General features: G+C 39.5%; 1 protein-coding gene across 3 annotated transcripts in view; it reads right to left on the bottom strand.

Annotated features, from left to right (window-relative positions):
• LOC143962932 (pendrin-like) overlaps window positions 1-19,924 on the bottom strand; it is a 178,816-nt gene that overhangs the window by 29,530 nt on the left and 129,362 nt on the right. For all 3 annotated transcript variants that reach the window (XM_077472433.1, XM_077472431.1, XM_077472432.1), the window contains exons 7-17: window positions 19,215-19,367; window positions 14,779-14,861; window positions 10,447-10,594; window positions 10,184-10,297; window positions 9,958-10,035; window positions 9,316-9,411; window positions 7,546-7,652; window positions 4,575-4,644; window positions 1,206-1,298; window positions 1,022-1,117; window positions 685-900 (exon numbers count right to left, since the gene is read on the bottom strand). In XM_077472433.1, coding sequence (XP_077328559.1) covers window positions 685-900; window positions 1,022-1,117; window positions 1,206-1,298; window positions 4,575-4,644; window positions 7,546-7,652; window positions 9,316-9,411; window positions 9,958-10,035; window positions 10,184-10,297; window positions 10,447-10,594; window positions 14,779-14,861; window positions 19,215-19,367 — 1,254 coding nt within the window. The remainder of the gene's footprint in view (window positions 1-684; window positions 901-1,021; window positions 1,118-1,205; window positions 1,299-4,574; window positions 4,645-7,545; window positions 7,653-9,315; window positions 9,412-9,957; window positions 10,036-10,183; window positions 10,298-10,446; window positions 10,595-14,778; window positions 14,862-19,214; window positions 19,368-19,924) is intronic.

Genomic DNA, 19,924 nt, shown 5'->3' with positions numbered 1-19,924 from the left:
AAAAAAAAAAAAAAGAGTCCTTTCAGCGCAGCGATTGACGTCATCGCAGGGTGCTGCCCTGCACAGTGTTCACTGCAGGGAGATCCGACAGCCCCCGGCTGGTCACACACAACTGCCGGGACTGCTCAGAAGCTCCCGATCCTTTCATCCACTTCACCTCTGGATTTAACAAGCCTTAACATCCACGGCATTTGACTATCACAGCGACACACCTAAGAGCCTTCCATGTGAGGACACGCATGGTCTCGTGGCCACTGAGATCAGCGGTAGAACAATTGGCTTTCTGGGTTGGCAGTCATCTTGTAAGTTTTTAATATCATCTTTCAATAAACTAATTTTTAACTGTGGAACTCACAGAAGTTAATTCCCATATGCAATATCGAGAGACTGATCCTTCTCTGCCATCTACATTGAGCAATATCCTAGAGTCCAAACACTTTATGGAGATTCTTGTTGCAGCTTTCAATACTCTCCCTTCCCAGGAGTTATTGCCAGCAGCTAAAAGTACTAGGACTGTTACCAATCCCCTGGCATAGGTCTGCCTAGCAGATGCCTGATCTTTTTTGTTGTTTCTATAGGCAAGGAAAGCAGTCAAAACACATTAGGTCCAATTTATTTTCACCTGTGTATTACTTTATGCTTTTACATTACAGCCTTGAATATACAGTATTAAAAATAACTTACCCCCTTTAAAGTATCCACTGCTACCACATCAAGGAAGATTACTTGTCCAAAATCAAAAATGAGGCTGTGAATGGTGACCACAGGGACGGACACACTGACAGGGAGTTCTGTATTCCAGTCTATATGCAGCTTTATGTCGTTGGTCTCTTTGTTTTCTGCTTCATCCAAGTCATCATCAGTCTCTGAATCAGTAGATGAGTCTCTCCCGATCCCATTCTGGAATAAAGTACCATAACACATACAGTATACACTATATGCATGCGGTCACTGGGTGCATTCATTTAATAAAAAAAAAAAAAAATTCATTACATTAGTTAAAAAGTAACAAGTAAGCTACCTCATTTGCTGACATTTTCTTTTTCTTGAGAAGCTTATTAATCTTCTGTTGAGCCTTTGTTCTCTTGGTAAAAACTCTAACAGCATCAAACCCAACCTATGAAAAATATTTGTGTATGTTACCTTCTCACAGTGTGTTAGCGTTTAAGAAATTAACACTTTCTGTGCGTACAAAAAATACTTACAACAGATTTAACTCCCTCTTTCAGGACATCAATATTTCCATAGAAAATGGCACTGGAAAAGCGGACAATTTTTATCCCTTCTGGCTCTTCAACCTATAAATTACCAAGAAACATAGGTTAGCCAGCAACAATTTAAAAATTACATTAAAACACTTTCAGGTAAATTTTAATAGTAATTTGAAAAGATTTCTACCTGTAATAAACTTCAATTAAAAAAATAATAATAATGGGGCACTGTATAAAATCTACATAAAAACAAAAAATAATGATTTGCGAATCTAAAACCTATATTTTATTCACAATAGAAAATAGAAAACATATCATATGTTTAACCCCCCTGGCGGTGTTCCCAAGTCTGGCTCGGGGTGGAAGTTTTGTACCAAAAGCGGTAACCTCGAGCCAGACTCGGGACCGCATCGCTGTATGCAGGAGGAGGTTTACTTACCTTCTCCCTGGATCCAGCGATGTCCCCGCGCTATACGAGCAGCTTGTCCTCCACTCGATTCATCACGGAGCCGATCCCCATTCCCTGCGAGCATTGCGACGCACGGTGACGGAGATCGGCGCCAAATTCAAAAAGTGAAACACACACATTACATACAGTATAATGTAATCTTACAGATTACATTGCTGTATGTAATTATTTCACATCCCCTTTGTCCCTAGTGGTCTGCCCAGTGTCCTGCATGCAGTTTTATAATATAAAAACTGTTTTTTTATGCCAGGAAACTGGAGATTGTCCATAGCAACCAAAACTGTCACTTTGCATCAAAAATTATTTTAGACAAGCTAGAAAACAGCGATAATAAATTAGAATCACCCGCAGAATTGAGGGATAGCGATTTGTGCGGAGATCCGTCATCAAATATTTAAAAGTAATGACAGTGACAGTTCTGTAACTGAGCAAATTTCAGTGTTTTTGATTTGATTACATTATTGAATAATTTTTATTATTATCATATTATTATTTGGTATAATTATTTATAGTTATTTATTATATTATAATTTATGATTTCATTTTTCAAACTTTATCATACCCGGGATGTCTACTAGACTCTGGTTTGGACAGATTTAAGTGTTATTCCTAAGAATTACAGGACTACAATATAAAATGACAAATTTTCATGCAAAATAATTGTGCCGCTTTCAGCACCTAAAATCCAAAATAATCATACCGCCAGGGAGGTTAAACTGAGAAAATTTACCATTTGAAGAAAAAATAAGGTTATTTTGAAATGAACGGCAGCATTGTGTCTCAAAAGAATGTTGGGGCAGGGCAACAAAAAGCTGGCAAAGTGCAACACCAATTCCAAAAAAGCTGGGACAGGGCTATTTTTACCATGGTGTGGCATCATCTCTTCTATTAACAACACTCTGAAAACATCTGGGAACTGAGGAGACCAGTTGCTGTAGTTCTGGAAGAATGTTTTCCCATTCTGTTTTGAGCATATGCTACTCTAAAACCTGGATATATCCCTCAACATTGATGGGGCCTTGCCAGATGTGCAAGTTGCCCTTCCCATACACACTAATGCACCCCCCATACCATCAGAGATGCAGGCATTTGAACTGAGAGCTGATAACAAGCTGGAAGGTCCCTCTCCTCTTTAGTTCAGAGGATGCGGGACCCCTGGATGCTACAAAGAAGGTTCAATTTTGATTTGTCTGACCACAGAACAGTTTTCCACTTTGCATCAGACCATTTAAAGTTAGCTTTGGCCCATGTTTCAATCTGGATTCTTCTTTGCATGATAGAACTTTAACTTACATTTGTGAATGGCACAGCAAACTATGTTAAGAAACAGTGATTTTTTATTTTTTTTCTGAGCCCATGCAGTGATGTCCATCACAGGATCATGCTTGTTTTATTGAAGTCTCATCTGAGGGCCTCAAGATCATAGGCATCCAATATTGCGTTCTGGCTTTGTCCCTTATGTACAGAGACTCTTGGAATCTTTTGATGATAATATGTACTGAAGATGATGATATATTTAAAGTCTTCGCAATTTTATGTTGAGGAACATTATTCTGAAATTTGTTGACAATTTTTATATGCAGCTTTTCACAGATTGTTAAACCTCTGCCCATCCTTACTTCCGAGTCACTCTGAATCTTTAGGACGCTCTTTTTATACCCAATCCTGTTACAGACCTGTGGTCAGTTTCAAAATTACCTTATTTTTGTCTTAAAATTTTAAACTTTCTCAGTTTAAAGTTTTGACAGGTACTCGCTCCCACCTCCTAGGAGATCTGAGCAGAAGCTCTCCTCTCGCCCTCCCTCCCTGCAGTCTTCTGGGACACGTCAAAGGTCCTAGAAGGCTGCAGGACCATTCAGCAGACGCAGTGCAACTCATGCACACACAATGCATATGCGGCTGCAAAGCCGCAAGCTGTCACAGCAGGGTGCTCACAGCTGAAATGCCAATGCCTGGGAGAGGAGAGAAAGAGGAGTGAAGGTTTGGGTGACCAGATCGTTGGATCATAGGACAGGTGAGTGTGTGTTTATTAAAAATGTCACACTTTTTGCAGATGCTGACTTTTAATAAGCACAAAAACGACTGGAGCTCCTCTTTAACTGATGTGTGTCCTCAATGTTACCAAGACTAAAAGTGAGGGGAATTCCAAAAAATTGACAGTTGTCACCAAGAAAAAAAAAAAAATTTCCCTGTTTTGGTGTCACTGTCAAGGCACTGTTCCCTTATTACTTTGGAGAGATTTCCTCTTACTTCCAGTCACTGTTTTAGAACAGGAATTGAGGGGAGATCTTCCCAATGGGCGCATAGGCTGCAATAAAAACCTGATCAAGGTTTTGATTCTTCTGCACTATTCAAAGGTAGAAAAAAAGGTTTGCTTGGCATGCCAAGAGATCTAGTGAGGTGTAGATGTGTTTTAATTCCAGAACTGTTAATTGTTAAATTATGATTCAGCATTTTAAAATAGGCTTAAATATAATATAAAATGTTTGTGGCAACTATAATTTAGCCACCCCATGCATTAGTTTAAAATTATCCTATGAGGGAAGATATATGAAACTAGACACAGTGGACAATGGAGGTGTAAGCATTAAAATTATCACCCTTTCATTTCTTTCACCTACTGAGTCATTGACCTGGAACAAACACACAGCCCAAAAAAATCTATGTTTCCATCCTGTATGTCCAGGTCAGTGAAGTAAAGCCAAGATTACAATTACAACTTAAAGCTGGAATTTTTTGATTTTTAAAGACCAAGCAATGGACACTTCCACAGTTAAGGTCTGGATGCCATTTGAGACAAACACGTTAGCTGTTAGTTAAAAAGGAAAAAAAAAAAAGGCTGAACAAGTTTAATAATAGGTCAAGATTTTTTTATAGTGCCATTTCATACATACATTTTTGTATTTTTCAATATCTTTGTAGATATCTGTACCAGAGATATTTCCAAGAGAACTGTATGATGGACTGCAAAATAAATAAATGAAAGTACAGTTGAAAAATATTCTCTATATTCTCTAATATATTAGCTCATTATAATGAACAGTTACTAAAGCATAATATCACTGATTATAAAATGTATTTAATAACAAAAGATATACCCCTTTGCATAATAACTTAAGTCAGTTACAATTAATAACTTAACAGAGTGTGCTAGTCCCATTAGAACGACCTGCCAAATAATCTATACAATATAGGGACACCGCACACCGACAGCTCAGCATGTGATCATAGAAGGAAATGATCTCACTCTTAGCTCCTCCTTGACTACACCCCTGATGTGTAAAGGGGGATGGTGGCACTAATTAAAGTAGTATCAAATTCCCTAAACTAATCACAAATTAATATATATGTGCAAAATCCAATGTGCAAAAGACCATATACCCTAAATACATGTAAATAAATATAGATATTATCACTCTATATATTAGACAAGTAGATAAAATGATTAAACTAAAATAATCATTAGGTGCAAAGTCCACATATAGTGTATAGGATGATTAAACTTAAATTAATCATAAAGTGCAAAGTCCACATATGGTGTATGTTGAATCCAATTCCACAGTATAAAGAAGAATGAATAGAAATTCAAAAAGCAAGTTGAAAGACCATTCCGCCACCATCAAGAGGGTAAACGGTGGATCTATCCTCAGGGTGCACACCACAAAAGAATATGTTAGGGACTCTTACCAGATGAAATGGACCTCCAGTTCGTTACACCTGCAGATATAACGTATAGCGTTGTGACGTCAGTGCGTAGTTTAAACCTTAACAAAAGTTTTTAAAAAAGAGAGACATTTGGCAGCAATAAAAATATACAGTGGTCACCTGTGCTTCCGGGGCATGTATAGCGTTGTGACGTCAGTGTGTAGCTTAAGGGTTAAACTACGCACTGATGTCACAACGCTATACATGACCCCGGGAGCACGGGTGGTCACTGTATAATTTCTCTCTTTTTTTAAAACTTTTGTATGAACCTTTTTTAGAATAAACTAAACAGTGGTTAAGGATAACACACTATTGGAGTCCCCCCCCCCCTTTTTTCTACCCTCCTATGTGGCCCGTTCCAGTACTGGGTGAATGTCTTGGCTTCCTTTATTAGCAAGCGGGTTCTCTCTGTACAGCGGACGGAAATTCGGCACTGCGGGTAAGGAGGCATCTGGAGGACGGACATCCCGGATTGATGTAAAGACCCCACAGAAGGATATATCTGCAAGCGCTATTGACCTCGCTACGAACTGGAGATCCATTTCATCTGGTAAGGGTCCCTAACATATTCTTTTGTGGTGTGCACCCTGAGGATACTTCCACCCTTTTACCCTCTTGATGGTGGCAGAATGGTCTTTCAACTTGCTTTTTGAATTTCCATTCATTCCTCTTTATACTGTGGAATTGGATTCAACATACACCATATATGGGACTTTGCACTTTGTGATTAATTTAAGTTTAATCATCCTATACACTATATGTGAACACCTAATGATTATTTTAGTTTAATCATGTTATCTACTTGCACTATAAGAATTTATATGGACACCTTTTTCAATTATATTGTTGTCTAATATATAGAGTGATATTATCTATATTTAATTATATGTATTTAGGGTATATGGCCTTCTGCACATTGGATTTTGCACATATATATTAATTTGTGATTGTTTTAGGGAATTTGATATTTCTTTAATTAGCGTGACCATTCCCCTACACTAATTTTCCTTGCATGGTTATCGCATGTTTATGTGTCAGCTTTTTTCTTTACGAAATTTTTTTCAAGTATTTTTTCACTATTAGCGCGGTATATGCTCCCTATTTTTACGCCCCTGATGTGTTTTGCCCTGCCCCAAGGCTTAATGCTAAGTGGGTGTAGTCAAGGAGGAGCTAGTGCTGAGGCCATTTTCATCCACCATCACATGCTGTGGGTGTGCGGTGTCCCTATCTTGTATAGCTACTTTTCTGTCTTGATGAAGCATTCCTGGATGCCTGCACCCCTTTTCTTAATGGGTCACTGGATCAGTAATTTAAGACACTTAGAGGTTGATTTACTAAAGGAAAATAGACTGTGCACTTTGCAGTTGCTCCAGAGCTTAGTAAATGAGGAAAAGCTCTGCTGAATTCCATCATCCAATCATATGCAAGCAAAAAGGCTGTTTTTAAAATTTTCCTTGCATGTGATTGGGTATTCTTTGCAAAGTGAAGCCTTACCTCATTTACTAAGCTCTGGAGCAACTGCACTTGCTGCACTTTACAAAGTGCATGTTCTATTCCCTTTAGTAAATCAACCCCTTAGAGGGCACTGCAAGTAGGTTTTACCTGCCAAATAAGCTAGATGTTGTTTTTTCTGCTTAGCAATCTAACAGGGGAGAAGAGGAGGAATTTATCAATATTAAGTTGAATACAGTGATCAACACTGCCCCCACCAGTCAGAATCTATCCCACTATTAGGTGTAGCAGAATGCTGCTTTCTCTAGAGCTGCAAAGACTTGGAACACCAAATTACATCTCTAATAAATGCATTCTTAGCTCTATGTGTAACATCACTGCAGGTGTAAACGCTATGGTCTGGCTTAATAAAAGGAGGAAGAGGTCAGATCCAGAGTTTTTGTAATTCTAACCAGCATTTTAAGGGGGCTTTAAGGATTACAAAACAGCCATTCCCCAAACTTTGTGCTGCATTTTGGTTCAAAAAGGGGTAATGATTTAAGTCTCTATACCAGAATTAAAATATATTTGCAATATATTTGTTAATAATTTTTTATAGCGCATGTTTTTGCTTTGCGAAAGTGTCCCTTTAACTCCAGTATTGAAATATTGAAATCCAGTGTGAAATATTTAATAATGGTGGTTGTAGAAGCAAAATATCATACTTACTACTGGACACGAAGGAATATGGTAAACAGTCCAAAGATGATACCAACCAATAATCCTAAATCAATGTCCAAGAGCAGAGATGAAAAACATGTGAACAGCCAGATAGCCTAAAATGAAACACGTATATAAGTTTTGTAAAAAAACATTCAGTGCATAAAAGGCCATTTAATGATTTTTATCAGAGTACACACTGCTGTGTAAAAGACAACATGTTTCATATACACCATTAAAGTGCATATCTTCAGCTTGTAAGACCTCCACCACAACTATTTATTTTGTTTTGAGTGGCTTGACAAAGGTGTTTGGCAGGACAACATTCTGTAATATTGTTCATAGTTATCCAACTGAACTGTGAAGACGGCACACAAACACATGTGCAAGTTGACTGTCCGAAAGCCAGCGATACCACAGAGGGAAGAAAGCCCTCTTTGCCGGTTCTCAGAGAACAGGGTGCTTAACAAGAAGCCCAGCTAAGGCCAGGAGGAGCCACTCACCCCTGAAACAATGGTCTTTTATGTGGGGCGGGAGAATTCAGCTTGTTTTAGTATGATTAAATACCTGTTACACAGAGAACCTTTTTAAAATAATTACTGGCTAAATATAACCAAACAAATTGTGTATAATCTTTAAATGCATTTGTATTGTCATGAAAGGGGATGCTCTAAGATAGGTTGATTGTCATATATGGTAGACAACTGTTAAATGGCTGCTAACTTACTGCAATTGCAGCTATGAAATGATTAACAGGGCACATCTGATGTAATATATAACATATTGTGCCATTTAGTTATTTTTTTTTATTATTTAGTTAGTAATATATTGCATTATTTTTTGCCTGTGAAATTACAAATTATCTGTAAACAAAGTATGACATCACGCTTCAGAATCCAGCGATATGACTGTAAAGGAGTACTCTAGTATGATAGACTGATATAGATATCTACATTGAATAGTTTGAACTTTTTTTTTTAGGGGTGGGAAAATTACAGATTAATTCCTCGATTAATCATCATTTTTTTTGATTGATCAAAATTCTTTTGATCAGTACTCAGCTCTCCGCCGGCTTCCGGGTCTTCAGGGAGTTCCGTCGGAGATCCGGTGATGTCACAGACATCGACGTCACCGGACTCCTCCCCCCTTCCCCAAGTGCCTCCGTCTGATAACAAAGGGAAGGGGGAGGAGTCCGGACAGTCTGGACAGTGATGCTAAATATGGATGTGGTTAACTGGGATCATTCAGTGAGCTAAGTGTAGGCAAATTTGATAACCTCCGTTTTTAACATTGTTGTAAAAAAAAAAGTAAACACACTGGTATGTCTGCGTGATTGGCTAAAGTAATGCCTACTTGCCTATTATAAAGTGACTGACAGTCAATATACTAGATATGTTTTATAATTAAAGTTAAACTAACTTTCTACGTTTTTCTTAAAGTTTAATAAAAAAAATTACTTATGTCAGTGCTACAGTTTGAATTTAAAACATATTTGTGTGAACTGTAATGTTAAGTCATGGATTGTGGAAACTAACTAGTGTCAGGTGATTGTATATAGTGTATACCACATTTAACACTGACTAATGCAGAGTTGCAATGCAAGGAGATCAGCTAAAAGTAGTTGGATCTGTATGTGCATTATAATTGATCGTAATTAGTTGATTAATTGATTTTTAAATAAAATCGATTAATCGAACACAAAAATTTTAATCAGCAACAGCCCTCCTTTTTTTAAATAAAAATGCTTGAGAAAAGGATAATATTAGCATTAATACTTACTGTGTCCCATTTGCTTTGTCTCCACAAGCGAGGAACATCCACCACCTGCCAGAACATCCCCTTTAGGTTGGATATAACTATGGCAGCCAAAACAGACTATAAAGAAAACACATTTGCACATTTTACAATCTTTTAGGAAATTATAATAACAAAAACATTACCTAACACAAAATGTATTGGAGAAACTGTATTTTTGACGTGTGTTAATAATCAGTCTCAGAGGTCATTTGGGACTCAGGGGGTCTTTAGCTGCACACTTCTAACTAGCATTGACGGAAGATGGCTTAAGCTGGAAGTAACTGTATATGATCTTATGTATCCTTCAGCTTCAGGAGATTATTGCCTCTGAAAGAAATGTGTTGATTACCAGTTTCCATGGGTCACTGTTATCTGTGTGGAGGTTCAATGATTATGCTTCATCCTCAGTTGGGGCCCTCATAATATATACAGATATACAGCACATGAAGATATCAGGCACTCTACCTCTTCCTATCTACATAGGTATGATTCCATTTCTTAAATGTTTTAGCTTTCCTTCACATAATAATGCAAGATAAAAAATAAATTCTGTGACAGTCTGTATCGATATACTACAATGCAACCTATCCATTTTTTGTGAGCCTTCCCACAGCTATCAATTACCTTTTGCAGAGGCTCCAGATATGTACCAACTGAAAGCAAGGATATCATGACAATGGCTGCAGTAATCAAACCGGCAATCTGAATAAAACAGATAAAATATCTTAGTATTAGGTACCAAAACTGGAATAGATAAGAATTCAAATTTGGGGGGGGGGGGGCAGAATGGATCCTGACTATAGAATGGTCAAGGACAACTACACAACTTAAATCTGTTGTACATCCTCACCTGTGTTTTACCACCAGTACTTTCTTGCACTGCAGAACGGGACAGAGCCGTTGTAGCACAAAAGCAAGAGAAACATCCGCTGAATATATTGCTGACGCCAAATGCAATAAATTCCTATAAAGGAAATCATAGAATATAAAGTATTTTCACATGGAAGATAACATTTTTGTTAATTTTATTTTCTTGCACTACATATATTTTACATATCTGTCTGTCCATGTACAGAAGAGGCTATGACATTTTTACATGTTCCTGTACTGTACCTGGTTTCCATCAATTTCATAGTTGTACTTTATGGCATACACTTTCCCCAAAGAGACAGCTAGGGCATAGGCCAATATTCCAATGGAAAAGGCTGGTACAAGCATCTGAGAAAACAAGCTTACATCTGGTGCCACAGGTGGAATAAAGCTGTATTTAAAATAAAGAACACATTTATAAGTTCTGTACTTTATGAAAACGCTACAACACTCTACATCTGTGACAATACTATTCCACAGCAAGAACATTACAAGGAAGAGGTACACATTGTAAATTGTAGATAGACCATAACATAAAAGAGTTAAAAGTGTTGGCTCTGTTGATTTAAATTCTCCCACCCCAACATGCATATGCCTCTATAATTGTAACTATTGCCACAGCCCCAACTACTCTATAGCTGTATGAGCCGCATAACACAATACTATTACAGTCTAAGTGAAGAAACTCTTAAGTTACTTCATTCTTTTTTATAGTAAGATACATTCACAACTGAGGGAAAGAGAAGCAACTGCAGCGTGGCTTTAGCGAGTATACATAGTATTAGAAAGGGGTAGTGATACGGGAAACACGGCCTTGGTCATAAAAAGTAACCCCTTTAATAGTATGTGTAAGTCTACCACAGATTTAACATGATCGATTTATTAGTATGTTTTAGTTGTATTTTTATGCAAAAAGCATGTCAGTAGAAGATAAAGTATTGCGTAAAAAGTAAACTTTACAAATACGAATTGGCCATAATATATATTTTTCAATGACACTAATATCTGAAGTAGTTTAAGGTTTACAATTCATCAACAGAAACACATGCAGGCAGGTGACATGCTTGACCAGCCCACATGCCCTGAAAAACATAATGTTAATATTTTGGGCTTATCCACCATTCCAATAGCTCTTGGGCCACATTTACCAGCAAATCCTGGCTGTAATTTTGACAGGCTGGACTTGTTCTATAACACAGGTACAGCTCTCATGTGTTAATTGACACTAACAGAACACGGTCTGTAATCATGGGCTAATTTACAATGGAGATATTGCTATACACCTCATCCCATTCTCATGACAGCCATGCCACTGCTTCCTAAATACACTCCTCAGTTTCATTTAAGCAGTTGTAAAAGCATTTTTTATTAAATAACAAACATGTTACACTTTCTTGCTCTGTGCAATGGTATTGAACAAAGCGGCCCCCTACCTCCTCTTCTGGGGTCAACTGTCGGCGCTCTCAGCTCCTCCTCTTCTCAGTGTGCCACCACAGGAAGCCGCTTCCTATGGTAGTATACCTGTGGGCTCACTCCTGAGTCGGGCTGAAAGGAGGGGCTTGCTCCCTCCTCACAGCATTTGACTGAAAATAGCAGGAGCCAATAGCTGTGAGAGGGGAGAGAGAGAAAAAGCGCTGCTGCAGACGGGCACAACGCTGGATGGATACAGGATTCAGCTAAGTAATTAGGGAGATGGGTGTTTTAAAACCTCCTGGCTTTAGATCCACTTTAAAAATGATGATATAGCAATGTTATTATTGCTACATTGTAATTACTCTGGCTCATGTATTGCACTAGTGACCTTTGACCTCTATGTGATGTCACTTAAAGCGGAGGTCCACCCTAAAATGGACCTTCCGCTCATCGGATTCCTCCCCCCCTCCGGCGCCACAATTGGCACCTTTCAGGGGGGAGGGGGGTGCAGTTACCTGGATAATCCAGGTAACTGCACCCACTTCCGGGCTAGCTCTCTGCGGAAAGGGGCGTACATTACGCCCCTTTCCGCAAGTGCCCGCCCCCTTCCGCAAGTGCCCCGCTGCCTGCTGGGAAACACACAGATCCCAGAGGCAGCGGGGACCGTCCTCATTGCGCAGCGCGGCTCGCGCATGCGCATGCGCAGTAGGGAACCGGGAAATGAAGCCGAAAGGCTCCATTTCCTGATTCCCATACCCAAGATGGCGGCGGCAGCACTCGAGTGTCGATCTAGAGATCGGCTTCGGGTGCCGACATCGCGGGCGCGCTGGACAGGTAAGTGTCACTATTTTAACCCTTTCATGACTAAGCCTATTTTTGGAATTTGGTGTTTACAAGTTAAAATCCATATTTTTTGCTAGAAAATTACTTGGAACCCCCAAACATTATATATATTTTTTTAGCAGAGGCTCTAGAGAATAAAACGGCGATTGTTGCAATATTTTATGTCACACGGTATTTGCGCAGTGGTGTTTTAAACACAACTTTTTGGGAAAAGGGACACTTTCATGAATAAAAAAAAAACAAAACAGTAAAATTAGCCCAATTTTTTTGCGAAATGTGAAAGATAATGTTACGCCGAGTAAATAGATACCAAACATGTCACACTTTATAATTGCGCGCACTTGTAGATTGACGACAAAGTACGGTACCTAAAAATCTCAATAGGCGACGCTTTAAACATTTTTTACGGTTACCAGGTTAGCGTTACAGAGGAGGTCTACTGCTAGAATTATTGCTCTCGCTCTGACGATCGCGGCGATACCTCACATGTGTGACTTGAACACCGTTTACGTACGCGGGCGCGACTTCCGCATGCGTTTTCTTTGCTTCGCGAGCTCGCGGGGACGGCGGGCGCTTTGAAAATTTTTTTTTTATTTTTTTATTTATTTTATTTATTTTTAAATGACTAAATTGTTTAAAAAAAAAAAAAATAAATTTGATCACTTTTATTGCTGTCACAAGGAATGTAAACATCCCTTGTGACAGTAATAGGCGGTGACAGGTACTCTTTATGGAGGGATCGGGGGTCTAAAAGACCCCCCACCCCTCCTTTACACTTCAGTGTATTCAGATCGCCGAAAACGGCGATTCTGAATACCGGATATTTTTTTAAAACCGGCGCCATTGGCAGCCGAGTAAACGGGAAGTGACGTCATGACGTCGCTTCCGTGTTTACGATGAGGAGACTGGAACGAAGCCGATTACGGCTTCGTTCCAGTTCCTCCCCAGCAGCCAGAGCCGACGGATCTTTAATCGGTGCTCCCGATCGAGCGGGAGCACCGGTAACAGCGGCGAGAGGCGGCGGGAGGGGGGGGCGTCCCCTCCCGCTCCTCCGGCATAACAGCCGAGCGGCTTTTAGCCGCATCGGTTGTTATGCCTGGATAGCCAATCGCCTGCTGTAAAAATCGGTACCGGGATGATGCCTGCAGGTGCGGGCATCATCCCGGTATAACCCCCGGAAGCCGAGTACGCAGATGTGCGTACGCTCGGCGGGAAAGGGTTAAAAGTCAGCAGCTGCAGTATTTGTAGCTGCTGACTTTAAAAAAAAAAAAAAAAACGCGGAGTCCCGGCGGACTCCCGCTTTAACCACTTAAGCCCCGGACCATTTTGCAGGCCAAAGACCAGAGCACTTTTGAGATTTGGCAAAAAGTGGTTAATGCAACCTATTTTTTTTCAAAAAATAAAGTGTGTTCCTAGTTAACCCTATCATAACTGTTAGTTAACCATAATCAGTTCTACCTTAAGTGATTGTAAAGGCTATTGTTTTTTTGTTTTTAAATAACAAATATGTATTATTGCACAGCCCTGAAGCTCTTTTTTTCTGGAGGTCCCCCTCCAGTGCTCTAGGCTCCTCCTCCTCTCCAAGTGCCCCCATAGCAAGCCGTTTGTTATGGAGGCACTCATGCAGGCACTCTTGGGGGCTGAGCTGTGTGTGTCCATATACACACATAGCACAGGTTGGCCCCACCCTTTACTCCCTCCTCACTGGATCTGGCTGACAGCAGTGGGAGCCAATGGCTCCTGCTGCTCTAAGCCAAGCCTGTGAATCCAGGAAGAAAGCAGAGGGAGGCTGACAGTGGGGAGGACGCTGGATCAAGAGTGGTGTCAGGTAAGTGTTTAGGGAAGGGGGAGGCAAAGAAGGTGTGTTACCCTAATGCAGAGCATGAATTGATGTAAAAAAAAAAAAAAAAAAAAAAAAAAAAAAAACCTTCTGCCTTTAGAACCACTTTAACTCTATTCTAATCATATAATAAAATATTTACAAAAATGTGAGGGGTGCACTCACTTTTGTGAGATATTGTATATACTGATCTCTCCAGCAGTCCATGACTTCTACCTTTTCTTATTTTAAAGACTGCAGCTTCTGTTAGGCAGAGGATGGAACCTCAGCACAACTTTAAAGAGACAGGCAACTGACATTCCTGGAAGCATCTAATGCTGAAGGATCTGATGGAGATGCAACAGTGCAGTGGAAGCTAGGAAACAGTCCACCAGAGAGGGGAATATACAGTCAACTCATAGTCCTGCTTCAAGGAATATGACTAACCCTATAAAAATATGCGATTAACACAAAAAAATTTATATATTGGCCACACTTACCCACTCGGAACATTTTTCACAATAGCAGCATTATAGTTCTCCTCCAAATTGACTCCATATGAAATCCCTGTTGCAACTATTGCCTGCAAATAAAGTCAAATAAATGGAAATAAGCAAAAACAGGCACATATTAAACAGAATGCATGATGCAATACACCTAAAGTAAGTATTATGTATAACATTTCTACAACACTTCAAGACCTACAAGCCCAATTCCCAAAAATTTGAAGAGCTGCGTAAAATCTACATAAAAACAGAATGCAATGATTTACAAATCTCATAAATCCATACTTTATTCACAATAGAAAACATATCAGATGCTTAAACTGAGGAAATGTACCATTTTAAGAAAAAATAGGGTCATTTGGGGCAAGGCCATATTTCCCCTCTTCTTTTAACAACACTCTGTAAATGTCTGGGAACTGAGGAGTGCAGTGGCTTGCATTTTGGTGGAGAAATGTTGTTCTGTTATTGCTTGAGTATACATATGCTGCTCCTGGATATATCTTTCAGTATTGATGGTGCCTTTCCACATGTGCCAGATGCCCATTCCATACACACTAATGCACTACACACCATCAGAGATTCAGGCTTTTGAGTACTCATAACAAGCAGGAAGTTCCCTCTCGTATTTAATCCAGAGGACGTGGCACCCATGGTTGGCAAAAAGAATGTGAAATTTCAATCAATCTGACCACAGTTTTCCACTTTGCAACAGACCAGTTAAAATGAGCTTTGGCCCACAGAAGATGAGACGTTTATGAATCATGTTCAGATATGGATTCTTCTTTGCATGATAGAGCTTTACCTTGCATTTTTGTATGGCACAGCAAACTGTGTTCATAAACAGTGATTTTTGGAAGTATTCTTGAGCCCATGCAGAATCATGCCCCTTTTTAATGCAGTGCCATCCGAGGGTCCGAAGATCAGGGGCATGTAATATTGCATTTCGGCCTTGTCCCTTGCGCGCAGAGATTTCTCCAGATTCTCAGAATAATTTGATGATATTATGTACTGTAGATGATGATACAATTAAAGTCTTTGCAATTTTATATTGAGGAACATTATTCTGAAATTGTTCAACAATTTTTAGATGCAGTTTTTCATGGATTGGTAAAAGTCTGTCCATGTGTAAGGTAAACCGGGTTCCTAGCACCAGAAAACCAGTGTGGATTTGTGCTGGTGTTCATGCGTGTGCACATTGCACATGCTAATTTTTCAGAGCGAAGGGGCAATTTTAGAAGTACTGTGCTAGGTTGTCGCATGCATGTCTATGCGTGAGCTCGTGCGCATACCAATTAGCATGCGCACTTGGCGCCTAATGGCCTATTTAGACAGGCCTGTCACTATGAGCAGTTGCTGAAAGGTCTTCAGCTTTACCTGTCCATGACCCGGGTCCCCCTTGGAGTTCGCTTCCATCCCTGGCTCAACACTGTTTATCTGATTACTCTAACCTCAGCCTGTCTATCGGACTTGTATTTGCCTGCTGATTCTGCACCGCTTGCCCAGCTGTTACTGACTTTGGCTTGACTTCTGGACTTGCTTTGCCTTCTGATTTCGGTCCATTGCTGCCCAGTTGTTGCTGACTTCTGCCCATTTCTTGGTCCTGCTTCCGTCTCCTGCTCTGGTGCCTAGCTGCTCCTGCGAAGTGGACATCACCAGCCAGCTACTATGGCACTAGTGACACTTATTGCCACTACACTCTCTGTCTCCACCTTCAGGAGGTGCAAGAGAGGCCTCCACAACCTTCCACTCTTCACCAGGTATGTGATACCAACATACCATATGTGATACCATCTTTACTTCTGACTCTATGGTGCTCCATTTATAACCAATCATGTTACTGACTTTTTTTAGTTTAAACATTTGATATGTTTTCGATTTTCAATTGTGAATGAAATATATGAAATCTGCAAATCATTGCATTCTGTTTTTATGTAGACTTTACACAGCGTCTCAACTTTTTGGGAATTGGGATTGTATTATAGGCATCAAATTTCACAACTATGGTGCGCACAACTGCCTTTAACTCATCTCTCTTTCATGGTCTATGGTTGTGTTTATTACCAAGGATAGGACTGGAATATATATGAAAAATGTAACAATATAAATATAAACCGTAACTATTACACAAATATTTGATTACAGCCCTAGGAATAGGGGGCATGTAGTGTACAATCATACACAAAAAAATTCACACAAGAAAAAATGTGTCTGCCCTAGTCTTTAACTGCTTTACGCCTGCCATATAGTGAAATGACGGATGGGCAGGAGCATTCTCATTTTGGGAGGACATCATATGACATCCTTCTACTCTTGTCACCTATGCGCACTCGCAGGGGCATGCAGTGATCAGTGTTGTATCCCTCAGACACAGCGCATTACCAATCATAGTAAGGAACCTATGTCAAAGGCTCTTTACCATGCGTTCAGTAAACAGGAAATTCTGGTTATCGCCATTCCTCTCCTTGCGCTGACAGCAGGTGAGGAGAGGAGAGCCGGTAAACAGCATTCCTCGGTGGGAATATCAGCAGTGATAAGTGCAGCCCCATCAGTGCTGCCCTTTAGTGCCCACCAGTGCTGCCAATCAGTGCCCATCAGTGATGTCTGTCGGTGCTGCCTATCTGTCCTGCCTATCATTTCTACATATTAGTGTGCCCATCAGCACTACATATTAGTGCATCGTCATCAGTGCCCACCAGTGCCGCCATATCAATCCCCATTAGTGCAGCCTCATCAGTCCCCATTAGTGCAGCCTCATCAGTCCCCATTAGTGCAGCCTCATCAGTCCCCATTAGTGCAGCCTCATCAGTCCCCATTAGTGCAGCCTCATCAGTCCCCATTAGTGCAGCCTCATCAGTCCCCATTAGTGCAGCCTCATCAGTACCCATCAGTGCAGCCTCATCAATACCCATCAGTGCAGCCTCATCAGTACCCATCAGTTCAGCCTCATCAGTACCCATCAGTGCAGCCTCATCAGTACCCATCAGTGCAGCCTCATCAGTACCCGTCAGTGCAACCTCATCAGCGCACATCAGTAAAAGAGAAAAATGACCTATTTACATTTTTTTTAGCAGAACAACTTTATCGTTCAAATACCAGAAATATTTAATGACTTTTCTAATTCCTGATGAGAGCACAATTAGAAATTAAATAGTAATATTTTGAGACAGCTGCACCTTTATTTTAAAAAAAATTCCCTATGTGACCCCCCAAGTAGTAAGCACAGTAATCAGACTTCACAGTATTGGTCTATACTGCCTGGGTTTCAATGGGACCAGACAGTAATTACTTTCAGTTTCCTTCCTGATTGCAAGTGTGACAATATTAGTCATAAAAGATAAATTAATACGTGGGAGAGCCTAACTCTTTCACTTATATGGCGTTTGCATGCGTGCCTGAACAGTGGAGCACAACAACCAGGGAGAAAATAGAAAGTAAACATGTAGAGGAGTACAACACAATATCGGAGGTCTGATTCTTTTGCTTGCCACCTTACATCGGCAAGGGGCATATAGGGAATGTGTTTTATAAGGGTGTTGTTATACTTTAAAGTGTTACTAAACCTAAAAAATGTTTTTACATTAAAGCAGTTTTTGCATTGAGCCCCCTTCTTCTGTGTGAAAGGGAAGAGAGGGGAGAAGAGATCAGCGCTGTGCACGGCTGTATCTATTCTCCCCTCTTTTCCTCTTTACACAGCACTCGAGCAGCAGCAGGAGCCATTGGCTCTTGCTGCTGTCAATCAGAGTGGGGGAGGGCTTAAGTACTATGGCTATGGTAGTCCCAAGAAGAAGGAAGAGCCGAGATTGCCGCTGGGGACCTGAGAAGAGGAGGATCGGGGGCCATTCTGTGCAATACCACTGCACAGAGCAGGTAAGTATAACATTTTTGTTATTTAAATAATAAAAAAAAATTTTTTTACTTAATGTCATACTTCTTACATGACCTGTGAATTGTGAATAACTCACTGTCAGTTGTACCTGAAGGCCACTTTAAGAACGACTGCTTCATAACATACACAACTAATAAAAAGAAACTACTGTAGAACAATATTGCATACCTTTTTCTACTATGCACAATACTGAATAAGTTAATTGGAATAATATAACCGTCAGAGTTAGAAAACATTTATTTGCATAGTAAACTACAACTTATAGCATTTAAAAAAAATAAAAATATTATAAAGCAAAATTACACAATTTTTAATTCTTATCAATATTTAAAATCTTATTTAAATCAGAATATCAGACAGTCTTTATGAGTTTTTTTTTAACATAGTATTTATATAAACCTAAAAAGCATGTTTTTCAAGAGATACTAATGACTTATATATATTTTTAACTAAAATAGGTTTCACTTACACATTGGAATGACTGAATATGAACCCAAGATTTTAGATTTATATAGCTATTAACATATTCAGGGACTTAACCTACCACAATTACTTCAATGGGAACTGGAATACGTAGAATATGTTTATATCGCTCATTTAAGTCTTTCACCACCAAACATAACACTAAAGTTATGAGTCCAGCCGTTAGATCAGCAAAATTGGTTTTACCAATGTTTGCAAAAATGTCCATTGTTGTCTAAATAAAAAAAAAAAAACATATGGTTATGCTGTTAGTATAAAACTATTACAAAATGTTGCCCCCCAGGAAATACATATAAAAACATCAACATAATGTACATTATTCAGTTCCAAATTATGCTACAACATTTCAGACATCTATCTTGTCTCCAAATGCCCTGATCAAACACCATCCCTGGATTCCTTTGCTTACAAGGCTGCAGTAAATAATGAATTTTGCTATATCATTGACTCGGGAGAAAGGCTGATATTCTTCAAGTAAGATAGAGAGAAAGAAAAAAAAATCCACTGAATGGAATGAACTACTAGCATGTCACCGCTCCAAAGAGCGCTTCCTTGGCATTTGTCATTTTTTTATTAATTTATAGAAGAGTTGAGCTGTACTGGAAAAGCAGTAGACCGTTTAAAAACTTTGTTTGATTTGTTGGGCTCTATAAGTACAACTAATAAAAGGAAACCTATAGTGAGAAAATAATGGGGTAGCGATTGATGATCCCACCTTCTGAAAATACTAGTTCCCTGGCCTTAAAGCTGGACCACAGGAAAAGAAAAAAA

This window comes from Lithobates pipiens, unplaced genomic scaffold (genome assembly GCF_037356315.1).
Source record: "Lithobates pipiens isolate NorthernLeopardFrog02 unplaced genomic scaffold, aLitPip1_a1.2 Scaffold_8, whole genome shotgun sequence".
NCBI lineage: Eukaryota > Metazoa > Chordata > Amphibia > Anura > Ranidae > Lithobates > Lithobates pipiens.
Note: the sequence above shows the minus strand (reverse complement) of the source record. Positions and strands in the feature narration are given on the sequence as shown.